Genomic DNA, 14,924 nt, shown 5'->3' with positions numbered 1-14,924 from the left:
ACATCCCCTGCCTGATCCTAAACTTTGATAACTCATAAATCAGTGCTTGGAACCGGGCATAAACAACAGCTGTTCCAGCAAACCAAACTCAAATATTATTCCAGAACTTCGAGCAAATATTTAGCATCAGGGCTTAACGTATCATGAAGTGGAAGACAAAAAGCTACATAGTCTTGCCAATACACTAGAAGGTAATTTAGGATTGAACAGATAGACCCCCTTTGTGGGGTTATTACTGCTTCAGAGCAGTGATAGATACTTCTAATTTACATCCATAGACACGCTCCAATTTCTTCCATTTAGCACTAGTCTCAATGAAAAATATCAGCTTCACCGTTATCATTTACATCCAAGGGATGGTTCCTGAAAAAGTGATTCTCAGGGGCACATGCATGTAAATCATTTTGTAAAAATGGGCCAGCTGTATATAAGCAGGGGCTGAAAGATTAGACCCAGCAATTCGCAAATATTATTTTTGAGCAAGTTCAATAATGTATTGTCGAAAGCTTTCATGACCGGAATCATTGGGTTGTTTTGAGTTTTCCAGGCTGTCTGGCCATGTTCCAGAAGCACTCTCTCCTGACATTTCACCTGCCTCTGTGGCAGGCATCCTCAGAGGTTGTGAGGTCTCTTGGAAACTGGGAAAATTGGGTTTATGTATCTGTGGAATATCCAGGGTGTGAGAAAGAACTCTTGTCTGTTTGGGGGATAGGTGTGAATGGAGAAGCTATTGACATCTACAAGCATGTGGGCAATTTCAACAAAAAGGAAGAAACCATGAAAATGAAAAAAAAATCTGGCTACCAATATTTAAAAAAACTCTAAAACCATACTAGTAAGTAAAGAACACTTAAAAACAGGTGAATTCCAAACAAGAAACAATCAGGGCCAGCTAATCACCTACCAACAAAGGATTCCCCCAGGCATTAAGAAGCCAGACCTTGAAACTCTAGGCCATTAAATGCTAATTGCAACAATCACACCTACTTAAAACAAACAAGAGGTTTTTCCCACCCTGGACATTCCAGATATATAAACCCCATTTTCCTAGTTTCCAACACACCTCACAACCTCTGAGGATGCCTGCCATAGATGCAGGTGAAACGTCAGGAGAGTATGCTTCTGGAACATACCCATACAGCCCAGAAAACTCACAACAGCCCACGTTCGATAATACTCCCTTCTCACAAAATGAATGTACATGTCCTATATATATGTATCCCTTAGGAAGAAATTGCAGGAGCCATGTCATGAATGCAAGATGTTGAAAATAACCTTTGAATTAAAAGGCAGGAAGAAATAGTTAAGCCCTCAATATTTTCTTTTAAAGTATATAATTCAAATATTCACAGTGCAAAAGTTGACGAACCAGAATTAAGTCATGCACTTACAAATATTTTTCCCCATTTGCCTTTTCTGATAAAGCCCTTGAAACGCAATCCTCCCAAACTAAACAGACAGAAATAGCTTTATCAGAAGTTTTTATAAAACCAAGACACGGGTTATCTTTATCATGGGGCACACATGGGAATATGCATATTGGATTTCCCATTTGTCTCAATTGTTCCTAATGTGAAGGGACACTGGAACCGGGACAGCTATGTTATCACATCACAAATACGTTCCCAAAGCATGGCGGCTGATATGCCAGTTACAAACTTTACAATTTGTAAAGTGGGTTCTTCTTTGAGATAGAGATCAAAAAAATATGTTTCTGTGGCTTGAAAGTAGCACAAGGAGGTAAGAGCCTGTGTATCCTATATAGCACCAACACTGACTGTTCCTCCGTGTAACATTCAATTTCAGTTTGTACATAAATAAACAATCCTTATATTGAGGCTTGACTGACATTTGTAAAGCAGTGCACAGACGAAAGATGCACCAAGCACCAAGTTACTGTTTTAAATAGACTGAAATCCCAGACGGACTGGCTTTAGTAACTTATTTTTGGATTGATAACAGTGAGAAGTACCAAGTACAGTTAATTGTGAAAGCTAGTAGGCATTTATAGGCTGTCAATTTACACATTGTCCCCTTTGAATAAATTTTGATGACCCTTCCATACACACATTTTCAGCACCCTTATGAAATTCCATCCATTTTCACTATGGGCATTTACAATCAGCAGCCATGTCTAATTCACACCAGGCAAAGCTGAATTAATATGTTCAGAGATCTCGCTGCCCAAACAAAGAACGAGCAACGTACAGATTGCAGAATGCTTGTGCCTCTACCCATTCTTGCAACCCTGGACTTTCCTGGACCTTTCTCCAAAGCAAGGCACAGGATCTTCCATGGGATGTGGCATGCTCTTTTATGGTCAAAACTAGAAGTGATCTAGTTTTGTGATCACTCTTTTTTGGAGGAGGCAAAATCTACTGCAAATGTTGGGTTGGGAAAATTGGCTCCTGGATCTGCCAAAGTTGCCCTCCCCACCACACCCTGATCAAGACAATTAAGCTAGCATATTACCCTATGTACTCATGTATAAGTCAGGAAGTTTCAATACAAAAGTTGACCCCCCCCCCCCCAAAAACCGAATACTGAGTGGACTTATCCTTAACTCTTACCACAATGGAACCATCCACTTTGGTGAGCAGAGTGGCAAAAGGTGAAAGCTTAGTCCATCCCATGAAAATTTAGAAGCTGTACCAACTCCTCTACTTTCTCCATCATGGCACCACTTCTGGTCTTTGTGAATAACTGGGTGGAAAAATGGTGGTGGCAACCAAGGGCAACCAGACCCCTGAAATGACACTGGCATTTTCCCCTCTCCATGGAATAACCTTTGACTTAGCCATGGGTCGCAATGGGTTAAACCCTTGTGCCGGCAGGACTGAAGACCGACAGGTGGGAGGTTCGAATCCAGGGAGAGTGCGGATGATCTCCAGCTCCCCATGCGGGGACATGAGAGAAGCCTCCCACAAGGATGGTAAAACATCAAAACATCTGGGTATCCCCATGGCAACATCCTTGCAGATGGCCAATTCTCTCACACCAGAAGCGACTTGTAGTTTCTCAAGTTGCTCCTGACATGAAAAAGAAAAAATCTATAATTTTGGCCATGAAACCTGCCCTTATATAATAAGTAATATTTGTATTCTGCCTATCTCTCCTAGGATCCTTGACTTATACATGAGGTTGACTTATAAATGAGTATATACGGCAATATCCCCAAGCCTCTTACATTCAGAGCATGGGCAACGGGAAGTAAATATCCAATTTATCAACTGGAATTTGATTTTAAAGCTTCTATTTTGTTACATGATCAAAAACAAAACAAAACCCTCAGAATACATAACTGGTAGCAAACTAAGGTTGTGATTCACTAGAGCGTATGTGTACCCCAGTGTTTTGTAATGGTGTCTTCTTTGAGCTATCTTCAAAGGAACCCCTGAATCTCCTTGGATTCGGCACTGGAGCTTTTCATAGGAAAAGTGCTGCCTGTGCACATGAGCCATTTCCCCTCTTCCTCCCATTTTATTTAACAAGAGAGGCAAAAAAGAGGGTTTACATCAGGTTGCTTTACTTAATTATGTAACCTGGTATTGGCTATTCTAAATAGCAGTGGCTCATTGGGGGTCTAGGTTAGGTGCCTTTCACAGCAACCTAAACATTATAGCTCAAAATGTCAGGAATGGAACTTGGCATCTTCTGAATGCAAAGCATATGTTCTGTCTCAGAGCAATGGCCTCTTCCCTACTAAGACAGCAGGTTGGAGACAATTTCTGAGACGAAGAGATCATTCAGAAGAGCACAGGCACATGCCACTTAGGAAATCAACTTTGCAAGTGAAATTAAATTTCCAGGTTACTTTAAAACCTGCCTACCTATTTATACTTTTTGCATAGTTTGCGTATATGAAGGCATCAAGACTTCAGTTGTTACTGGAACTTTTGATGTATCACCAAGATGAAGAAAATATCTTCTGTAGTAAATACTGTTTACCAGCCTTGATATGCACCAAACAATCGATATTGTAGAAGGCTGATTTATCAGTGAAATGCCTGTTCAGCATGGTGGGAAATATAAACAGGCGAGGTTTTAAAAGTCGTTTAAAAAGACATTCAAAGTCTTGTTGAAGCAGGACAAACAGGCAGCATTTAAGCAATGCAACCTTAACAACTTGTAGGGTTTATTATTATTATTATTAAACTAAATCTCTACTTGGATATGAAATGATTGGCCAAGCATAAAACATTTCATATCGGCAAAAATTTGCTTTTTCCCAAGGTTTAGGGAAACTAGCTTCTAAAGGGCAACTTGAGCTTATCTTCCCTTTGTAACGTGATAGATCGATTACATTTCATTACTTGTAACGCTATACGTCCACCTTCCCTCCCTCCCACCCAGGCTTACTCTACCATTGTACTCAAGATTAATGAAAGTTACAGTATAAGGCTGGAAATCAATGCTGCATGTAAGCTTCTCTAAACAGTGGTGTCAACAGTAGCGGAAATGAAATCAACAGATGCAAACACAATCATGCAGGAGGATCACACTTTGATCTTAGGCACTGGAACAGTTTAATCCTGTTTGGATGTGAGACTTTTCAAAAGGTAACCCCATAAGGTAGACACATATGCAGACTAAAGTGCTTTGTTACACATAAGAAACAAAAGCTCCTTGGATGTCTAGTATGGGGAACGAAGAACAGCAGCATTGATATTGTGCTTTGTTAAAGAGGTCCTCAAAGATCAATGGACACAACTTGTACTCAAACAATGAATTCTGTGCAGCTGCCTTGAAAGACAAAATACTAGAGGACTAAATAACTTCAGTGCAGCGCAACAGCAGAAGGGCTGCAACCACTCCAGCACCTCAAATAAGAAGAGACAAAAGGTGTCACTGAAAGATCTATTTTATAAATCGGTAGTTCACAATAAACATTGAGGAATAAATCTGATTCTTGCTTCCTTCCCTATTTCCTAGTTAGACAATATTACATTTATAGACATCATCTCATTAGCTTTATCAATGACTTAGTTCAGTAGTTTTCAACCTGTGGGTCCCCAGGTGTTTTGGCCCATAACTCCCAGAAATCCCAGTCAGTTTACCAACTGTTAGGATTTCTGGAAGTTGGAAGGTCAAAACATCTGGAGACCCACAGGTTGAGAGCCACTGACTTAAGACAATGAAAAAGCAGACAAGCTTATCAAAATTGCAAATGACTCTAAGTTGAAAGGGTAACTGATACCCAGATGGCAGGATCCAAATTAGAAATGATTTTAACAGATGAGAGCTCAGAAAAATTAATAAAATTTCATCAGGGAGAAGGTTCTACACTTAGGCTGTCAACTGCAGATTTAGGATGGGTGACACCTGGCTTGAAAACAAGACAATGGAAGGGATCTAGGAGTCTTAGCAGACCACAAGCTAAACATGAGTCAACAGTGGGATGTCTCAGCTTTAAAAAGCCAATGTAATTCTGCCCACATAGCGGTTCGAAAGCAAAAATGTGATTAAATAAATAGGTACCACTTATTTAAAAGTGTGTGTATGTGGGGGGGGGGGTATTCTGAGGCATCCAGAGGGAATGCCATCAATTCAATCCAAGGGAGGAGGTTGCAGACTGGCTCCTTGGCAGGGAGATGGAACCACAGCACCCCTCGTGGCCGGAGTCGAACACAGCACCTTCCGGGATGCCAGAAGGATAGGGAAGGCCGATGTATATGCCTCTTGTCTGTGTATGATTGTCTGTTAAGTTGTGTATGTTCTGTGTATGTATGTTCTGTGTTCCACCCTGAGTCCCATTCAGGGTGAGGACGGAAAATAAATACTGGAAATAAATAAATAAAAACTGTAGGCTACATTAGGAGTATCGTGTCTAGACCAATGGCTCTCAAACTGTGGGTCACCAGGTGTTTTGGCCTACAACGCTCAGAAATCCCAGCCAGTTTACCAGCTGTTAGGATTTCTGGGAGTTTAAGCCCAACACATCTGGGCATCCACAGGTTGAGAACTACTGGCCTAGATTGAGGGAAGCAATAGTACCACTGCTTTGGTAAGACCTCACTTGGAATACTCTGTTTAGATCTGTTCAAACTGGAACAGAGAAGGGTGACTCAAATGATAAAAGGTTTGGAAGAGAAGCTTAATGAGGAACGGCTTAGGGAGCTGGGTTTGTTTAGCTTAGAGAAGAGATTGCTGAGATGTTTAAATATTTGAAAGGATCTCATATTGAGGAGGGGCAAGCTTGTTTTCTACAGCTCTAGAAACTAGCACAGGGAACAATGGATTCAAACGGCAAGATTCTACCAAAAAAACTAGAAATTTCCTGACAAGAAGAGCTGTTAGAGTGGTTCTCAACCTGGGATCCCCAGATGTTTTTGGCCTTCAACTCCCAGAAATCCTAACAGCTGATAAACTGGCTGGGATTTCTGGGAGTTGTAGGCCAAAAACATCTGGGGACTCCAGGTTGAGAACCACTGTGTTAGACAGCAGCTTTGGAGTGCAGTGAAGTTTTCCCACCTGGAAGTTTTTAAACAGAGGCTGGGCTGCTTATCTCTCAGGAGTGTTTTAATTGTGTAATGATGACATGCCCCTTAAAGAGCTGATGTCCTTAAATTCTAAACACCATAGTGCTACAATTCCACTTTAACTGCCATGGCTCCATCTTATTAATTTAAATATGTATGTATGTATGTATGTATTAATGAACCCTGGAATTAACAATTTTGGGAGAGTATTTTGAATTCTTGGCCAGACTACAAATTACAGGCGTCCACAGGATTTATTTATCATTATCATGAGCAAGCCAAGGCTACAATTGTAATGTATTTTAAAAAACACAAAGTAAAAAAAAATCTTGGCACTATAGTAAATGTTCTTTGGCCAGTAGCTGGCCACTTGGAGTGCCTCTGGTGTTGCTACAAAAAGGTCCTGCAATGTGCATGTGGTAGGGCTCAGACTGCATTGTAATTGGTGGTCTGTGGTTTGCTCTTCTCCACACTCGCATGTCATGGACTCCACTTTGTGGCCCCATTTCCAAAGGATATAGCTATGGTGGATAAAGTGGAATCACAGTTGCTATGCAATTGTGAAAGAGCCCCTAAGGCAAGCATGGACAAACCTGTGCCCTCCAGGTGTTTTGGATTTCAACCTGAGGTTGTTAGGAATTGTGGGAGTTGAAGTCCAAAACAACTGGAGGGCACAAGTTTATCCATACCTGCCTTAAGGCCTTTCAAAGCAGAGGGGGTTTATTAAACCGAGGTGGTTAAAAACATGTCTGTTAACACATCTGAAAAGTGGCCTTCATAACTCACAGTTCTTACAAGTCATTTGGAGTGCCAGGAAAGGAAATTAGAGGGAATCTTGCTCATTTTCAAGAGTTTTAATAATAAGATTTAATTTGAAAGGCAACTGCACTGCCTACGGCCTTGTTTGTAACACAACTATTCTCTTGTAGCGTCACATTCAAATAGGACATAAACTGTTCGTAGAAGATCACATTCGTTAAACATTTCTGTGACACATTAGCAATGGATAGGTGAGCCCTTTGGACATTTCCACTAGGGAATCCTGTTTTCAGTAAAATTCTGTAATGCATATACAAAAGCTCAGCTGCCTATATTTATGACTATTGGAATAGTATCATAAAGCCAAGTTAACTCTTTCTCCTAAAGCAGAAGGTGGTGGGTTTACATCAGCCTGCATAAAACTGCACCGCAGGTACCTTCGGCAGGGAGTCTTCCTTTGATATCGAGGGCTAGAATTCGAACACGTGCCTTCGTAAAATTAAGTTGTATCAGTTGACAGCAAAGTACCATAAGAGAGCATACAGTACCTGAACAATGGAAGGCAAGAAGAGGAAGACGTGTTGCTACTGAACGCTTTGGCTGCCAGAAAAAAGCAGGCAGAATTCAAGCAGGTGCCTGAAAAAACCCATGAGGACCACTCAGCATGCACTGTATATTTATTAACAGAAAAATACTTCTGGCAGGCACTGCGTGGGAAGGCACAGCCATAAAAGACAATGGCAAGAGCAAGGAACTTAACTACAAGAGACATGAACATTCAACTGAGCCCTAGACATGAACTCTGGCTATAATACCCTACCTAAGTGGAACGCCAAGTGGCTACAACAAGGTTGCTCAAGAACAGGGCACATTATTCCTTTTTCCACGAGCCCAATCTTGGGGAGCACCTACATGTTACACGGCACCCATGCAATTGAAGCAGCACCCACATGGTTGGTGTAAAGTCAAGCTATGCCATTTGATTTGACTAATTGCACAAGGGACTATTGAAACGGAAGCCAACAAATTCTGTGGGTTGCACTCAGGATGACTCAAAGACTGGAAAATGCTTCCTAGTAAAAGCTCAGGTAGTCAATTAAATAGGAGGATCCTGTGGGTTTCCCCAGCAGGGGTTACTTGTCAGTCTGCCAGAAGACAACCATCATTACTCTACCAGTCCATATATTTCCTCACAATTCTGAATTGAGCCAATCTGGAATTACGTTAGCTCCGCTACCTATAAGAATGGCATCAACATCCGTTCTCCTATTGCCTTGAAAATAGGGGAGTGCTGTCAGAAGTCCCGGCTCCATAGGAGCATTGTGCGCAAAAGAATTATAGCACCTGAATAAAGAGTATTCCATGAGACTGAATGGACACACTCTCCGGGAAGCCAGAAGCATGGGGCGAGGCTTCGTTTTTCGGCACGCTGCAAAATATCGGTGGGTTTTACAGACCAGACAGCACGTTATGCCTAAAGTCCAGTTAAAATGACTATTTCAGGAATCTGAAATTAAAATCTGAATACAAAGCTATGAGTTATAAAGCAGCACATCACAGCTAAGGCACATGAATGCATGCAAGCCACCGTTTTCCCATTAAGACACTACTTTCTCCTTGCGGACGTCCTCTGCAAGTCAAGATGCGGTCACTTCCAAGTCGAGGATGAATGAGCAGTTTCCCCGTATAGGTAAGTACTCAGCACTATGCCTCCTCTCAAATACCAAAAACATGTTGCACATTTATGCTTTAGCAAAAAATAGATTATATATATTTATATATACACGCGCGCACGCACACACACACACACACATATATATTTTTAAAGAGCTTGGTCTGAGCGCATGAGGCAGAACTTTAAAAACATACAGGATTCCGTTTAGAACTCCAAAGTTCAACAAATGCCCTATTTTAGGGTGAAAATTATAAATCTGATAATGATGCACAGCATCCATGAGTGATTAGTTTTTTTCTTAATTTTGAAATAGTGTCATTAACTACGACATAATATTGTAGGTTTACATTTCTAAAGAGAAATAACAGCAGTAGTTGAATAGTTTTCTTTTCATATCACAAGTGATAACCTGCATTTGATCTTTTTTTTTTCTTCCAAGAAATATCAGTCTTATCAACAGTTTTAAAATAAAATGTTTTCTGTAGCAATTAATAGAACTCTAAACAAAAATATGACTCTGATTTAGACGCTTTTCAAGAAGATCTGGACATTTTGTCGAGGTCTGACAAAGTAATTATTTTAAAACAGAGACCAGGTGAGGCCTTAAAAATAGACAATATACTATATTACAGACAAGATTGCACTTAGATTTTCAAAGTAATAATATATCTTTAACTGCAACATTACTTCATAATTTCTTTTTTTTTAACTTAACATGCTGACAGTTTCTAGCTAACCCACGTGTGAATTTTTTTTACTTTTGTTTCTAGTTAAAAAGGAAAAGTCTTATTCAGCATAGGTTACTTTGTCTTTCTTCTTCCCACTTATTAAACTATCAATAAATTATGAAAATCTTTTTTTTTTCCAGACTGTAATCTTTGTCCTCATGAGGATTAAGTGGCGCGTCAGAATTTGACTTGTTCCTACTAGTTTAGAAAATATACCATGGTATGATTCCTTAATGGGTTGCTATGTTTGCCATTGGACCCTATGCAAGTTATACCTTCAAACTCTTCGTTCCGTTAGCACAAGGGTCCCTCTGAGCTTTAGGGACCTCTCATTGAAGACAGACAGATATAAAAAAGAGCCCCAAATGGAGGTGTCTTCTGTGAAATCTCCTTCTCTGGCGTATGTCAGGGGTCTGGTAGGTCCGAAGTATCCACTATGACTTTAATAAAAATAGTATCATCTTTAATATAGGTTCCATTTTCTAGTACGGTTTGTGCAACAAAGACTGGGCAGCCAGAAGCAATATTCATTTCTCCAGTGGGTTTCTTGAAACTACTGCTGTTGGGGTCTGGTTTGAAAGCATCTCCTAAATGGCGCCGAGAAGGTCCTTGATCCATCAACATAAGGGTGACTTTCTGCTTGAATGGCCAGGGAAGCAGTGCGTCATATTCTCCTCTCATTATGACAAAGAACAAGGACAAGTGCGTCCCTTTGCCCATCCCGTCTCCATTGAGGTAAACCCGGGCACACATCTTATAGCCGAAGTATCCGGTATAAAACGGCTGGCTGTATAAAGACAGAGTCTTTCCCATGACGGCCTCTTGCTTCCGACGTTTATAATCTCGGATTTTCCAGATTAATATTCCGTTGTAACTCGCTGTTTCCAGAACCTGGAAGCGGAGATCCATGTCGGCCAGACGAATATCATGAACGCTGAGCATTTGATCGTGCCTCGATAACTGAGACTCCAGAAGACCTAAGAGAAAGTGGGAGGAAAACACCAAGGAAAGATTAAGATACACAGATATGACCTTGAATTCCACTTTGAGTAGCTAAGAACTCGACACGAGTAACAAATGGGAAGCTGACAGCAATAATCTATACTTTATTGTTCATACAAGCAGATTGTCTTCTGAGCATGAAAATCGTGCCATTAAACATTTGCTGAGTCAATGACAAGAATATTGCCACATGAAAAATCACTGAGTTAAGAACCTATGTGTTTTGCTGTGATTTTGTTATTAATGTCAAGATCTCAATGAACTGTGTTCTTTCCAACCCTCACATCCCAAACTTTCACACTCTAAAGCTGCAAACAAAACAATGTTGAATAAGCACCAAAAGTAATTGGATGTGTATTAGAGAAGATACTGTATTTCTTCAATTCCAAGATGCCATTGAATGTAAGATGAACACTTACATTGTTCAATGGGTTAAAGTCTTGTGCTGCTGAACTGCTGACTGAAGTTTGGCAGTTCAAATCCGTGAGACGGGGTGAGCTGTCTGTCAGCCTGCCCTAGTTCCTGCCAAACTAGCATTCAAAAACATGTAAATGTAAGTATGTACCACTTCGGCGGGAAAAGGCAAAGAAACATTCCAAGTAATCTTGCCAGCCACATGACCAGGAGATGACAACACAGGCTCCTCAGCTTGAAAATGGAGAAAAGCACCTCCCAGAAGCAGAGATGAGCATCGCCTCCAGAAGCCAGAAATGAACAGAGAAGCCTTGGCTTTGTATTGTCGAAGGAAAAAGGGTTTATATATCTGTGGAATGACCAGGGTGGGACAAAGGACTCTTGTCTGCTGGAGCTAGGTGTGAATGTTTCAACTGACCACCTTGATTAGTATTTGATGGCCTGGCAGTGCCTGGAGCAATCTTTTGTTGAGAGGTGATTAGATTTTTTGTTTGTTTCCTCTCTGTTGTTTTGCTGTTGTAACTTTAGCGTTTTTTAATACTGGTAGCCAGATTTTGTTCATTTTCGAATGCTAATCAAGGTGGTCAGTTGAAACATTCACACCTAGCTCCAGCAGACAAGAGTCCTTTGTCCCACCCTGATCATTCCACAGATATATAAACCCTTTTCCTAGTTCCAACAGACCTCACTACCTCTGAGGATGCTTGCCATAGATGCAGGCAAAACGTCAGGAGAGAATGACTCTAGAACATGGCCATGCAGCTTGAAAAAACCTACAACAACCCAGCCTTGCCTTTGTTTGTGTCTGTGTGTCTCATGTGATTGTAAAGGCACTGAATGTTTTCCTATGTATGCAAATGCTCTAATCCACTCTGAGTTCTCCTGGGGAGAAGGACGGAATATAAATAAAGTGTATTGAATCATTATTAATTTCAGAACCACCAAAAGAACAAAAGCTTTATTTTTATATAGGCTAAAGCACTTATGATTCTAAAATACTCCCCATTTTTAGAGATGTTTTTATGGAGAAAAGGGATGTCTTAGAATCAGAGGACTGCTGTATTATACATTTAGTAGCTGTATCAATTTAATAATAGAATAGGATTATTTGAGGCTTTTGATATACTCAAGATTCAACTCTTTTGGCCAATAAAGCACACAACAGCAGTTTTTCTTCCATTTGAATTGGGAACACAAAATTGCCTAATTGTCCTTGTGGAATTAACCTGCCATCATTGGCAGAGAGAGGCCTACCTTTACACTGGGATCGGAATTTATGCATTGCGGTTCTTCAGCAATGAATGGGCTGCCTACTTAGAAAAGGCAATATAATGTGCATTAACAGATGGTTACTCCTAGCTAAAAATTATTTTGCATGCTAATTTGCTTTAGAACAATGCAAAGCTATGTCAGCCGCTTGGAAAAGTCCATGTCATACTGCTAATTTGTGGTTTTATTACTTTGTTCACTGAATGAGGCAATGACCTTTTAATGTTATCAGATCTCATTCTGCTGCTCAGATGAAACATTCCTCTGAACGACACATGAAAGCAACCGCAAACTGTACATGTGGAGATTATTAAACCTCCAAAACATAAAATTACATTTATAGTTTGATTCCACTCTCTTCCTTAGAAAGCAATCATTAATAGGTATTTAGAGTGGAGACATTGTTTAACCCCAGCAAAAGTCTGGAAGAGGGTAAGAGAGACCTGCTGCCGATTTGGAAGAATTATTGCCTTCTTCTAAAAATAATATACTGTACAGCAGTGTTTCTCAACCTGGGGGTCGGGACCCCTGAGGGGGTCGCGAAGGAGTCGCCAAAGAAAACACAGTGAAGGATCTTTGTGTGTGTGTATGCTTGTGTGTGTATAAGCTAAAGTCCAATATTAGATACAATCCCATTAGGACAGATGGGATAAGAAATGTATGGCCTTCCAGATGTTGCCAAACAGAGTATGCTGTACTATACTCTAAAGCAGGGGTCCTCAAACTAAGAACCGAGGGCCAGTTACGGCCCTCCAAGGTCATTTACCCGGCCCTCGCTCAGGGTCAACCTAAGTCTGAAACAACTTGAAAGCACACAACAAGAAGAATCTTATCTCATCAGCCAAAAACAGGACCACACTTCCCATTGAAATACGAATAAGTTTATATTTGTTAAAATTGTTCTTCATTTTAATTATTGTATTGTTTTTAAGTGGGGTTTTTTTTTGCACTACAAATAACATATGTGCATTGTGCATAGGAATTCTTTTTTTTTTCTTTCAAATTATAATCCAGCCCTCCAACAGTTTGAGGGACTATGACCTGGCCCTTTGTTTAAAAAGTTTGAGAACCCCTGCTCTAGAGCCTTTAGATGTGTGGATCATAATTGTGGCAAGTTTTTGGTGGTATGGGGATACCAAGTCAAATCAAATCAAATCATTTATTTCGGTCATTGACCAGCACAGAAAATAGTCACATTTTCATACAAACTTGGTATGTTTGGTACATTAAAAATATAAATATAACAACTGAAGCACAATATGGGTGAGGGAGCAGAAGGGAAGGGGAGACAGGGTAAAAACATACAATGCCCAGATCCATCACCAAATTGCAGATTCAGGGAAGAAGATTACTGGACACACAGTTGACTTTGGGACTAGTCATTCCCTGACGGATTTTGTATGCTGCTGCACAGAACTTTGCAACACTGTAGGTTGTAGCTGAATTAATATCTGCAAGTAGCATGGAGGTATAAAATTGTCCTGAATGGCCTGGATGCTTGTATAACAGAGGTAAGATAAGCCTGGCACGGATATCCCTGTAGAACGGGCACTGAAGGAGCACATGTTCTATTGTTTCTACATGACCCGAGTCACAGGGGCAAAGTCTCTCTGAGAAAGGGATCTTCCGGTAGCGGCCTTCGAGTACAGCTGATGGGAGAGCGTGGCATCGAGCCAGGGTGAAAGCCCTTCGATGAATGGGAACCTCTAAGTTTGTTAAATATGCCATAGGGGAGGCAAGATATCTGCTGTCTTCATTGATAAGGAAAGTCACCTTGTCTGTCTCCTGAGGAATCTGTATAATGACCAAGTAGCAACAGTAAGAACCGACTGGTATAAGATTGGGAAAGGAGTATGGCAGGACTGTATACTCTCACCCGACCTATTACATTTGTATGCAGAACACATCATGCAATGTGCGGGGCATGATGAATTCTAGGCTGGAGTTAAAAATGCTGGACAAAACATGAACAACCTTAGATGTGTAGATGATACCACTTTGATGGCTGAAAGTGAGGAGCAGCCGAGGAGCTTTATAACCAAGGTAAAAGAAGAAAGTGCAAAAGCTGGGTTGTAGTTAAACATTTTAAAAACCAAGATTATGGCATCCAGACTGATTGATAAATGGCAAATAGATGAAAACATGGAGGCAGTGACAGACTTTGTATTTCTAGGCACGAAGATTACTCCAGACGCAGACTGCAGCTAGGAAAGCGAAGCAATGACCAATCTCGATAAAATAGTGAAGAGTAGAGACATCACACTGGCAACGAATATCCACATAGTTAAAGCAATGGTATTCCCCGTAGTAACCTGTGGTTGCGAGAGCTGTACCACATGGAAGGCTAAGCAAAGGAAGATAAGACGTATTGTTGAAGGCTTTCATGGCCGGAATCACTGGGTTGTTGTAGGTTTTTTCGGGCTATTGACCCTGTTCTAGAGGCATTCTCTCCTGACGTTTCGCTACGTCACTACCTCTGAAGATGCTTGCCATAGATGCAGGTGAAACGTCAGGAGAGAATGCCTCTAGAACATGGCCATATAGCCCGAAAAAACCTACAACAACCCGAAGATAAGACACTTTTGAACTGTGGTGTTG

General features: G+C 40.7%; 1 protein-coding gene across 5 annotated transcripts in view; it reads right to left on the bottom strand.

Annotated features, from left to right (window-relative positions):
- Window positions 1-4,344: 4,344 nt before the first annotated feature.
- TRAF3 (TNF receptor associated factor 3) overlaps window positions 4,345-14,924 on the bottom strand; it is a 114,088-nt gene continuing 103,508 nt past the window's right edge. For all 5 annotated transcript variants that reach the window (XM_060755117.2, XM_067463003.1, XM_067463005.1 and 2 more), the window contains one exon: window positions 4,345-10,618. In XM_060755117.2, coding sequence (XP_060611100.1) covers window positions 10,047-10,618 — 572 coding nt within the window. In that variant the 3' untranslated portion in view covers window positions 4,345-10,046. The remainder of the gene's footprint in view (window positions 10,619-14,924) is intronic.

This window comes from Anolis sagrei, chromosome 1 (assembly GCF_037176765.1).
Source record: "Anolis sagrei isolate rAnoSag1 chromosome 1, rAnoSag1.mat, whole genome shotgun sequence".
Lineage (NCBI taxonomy): Eukaryota > Metazoa > Chordata > Lepidosauria > Squamata > Dactyloidae > Anolis > Anolis sagrei.
The sequence above is the reverse complement of the archived record's forward strand: the minus strand, read 5'-3'. Positions and strand labels throughout refer to the sequence as shown.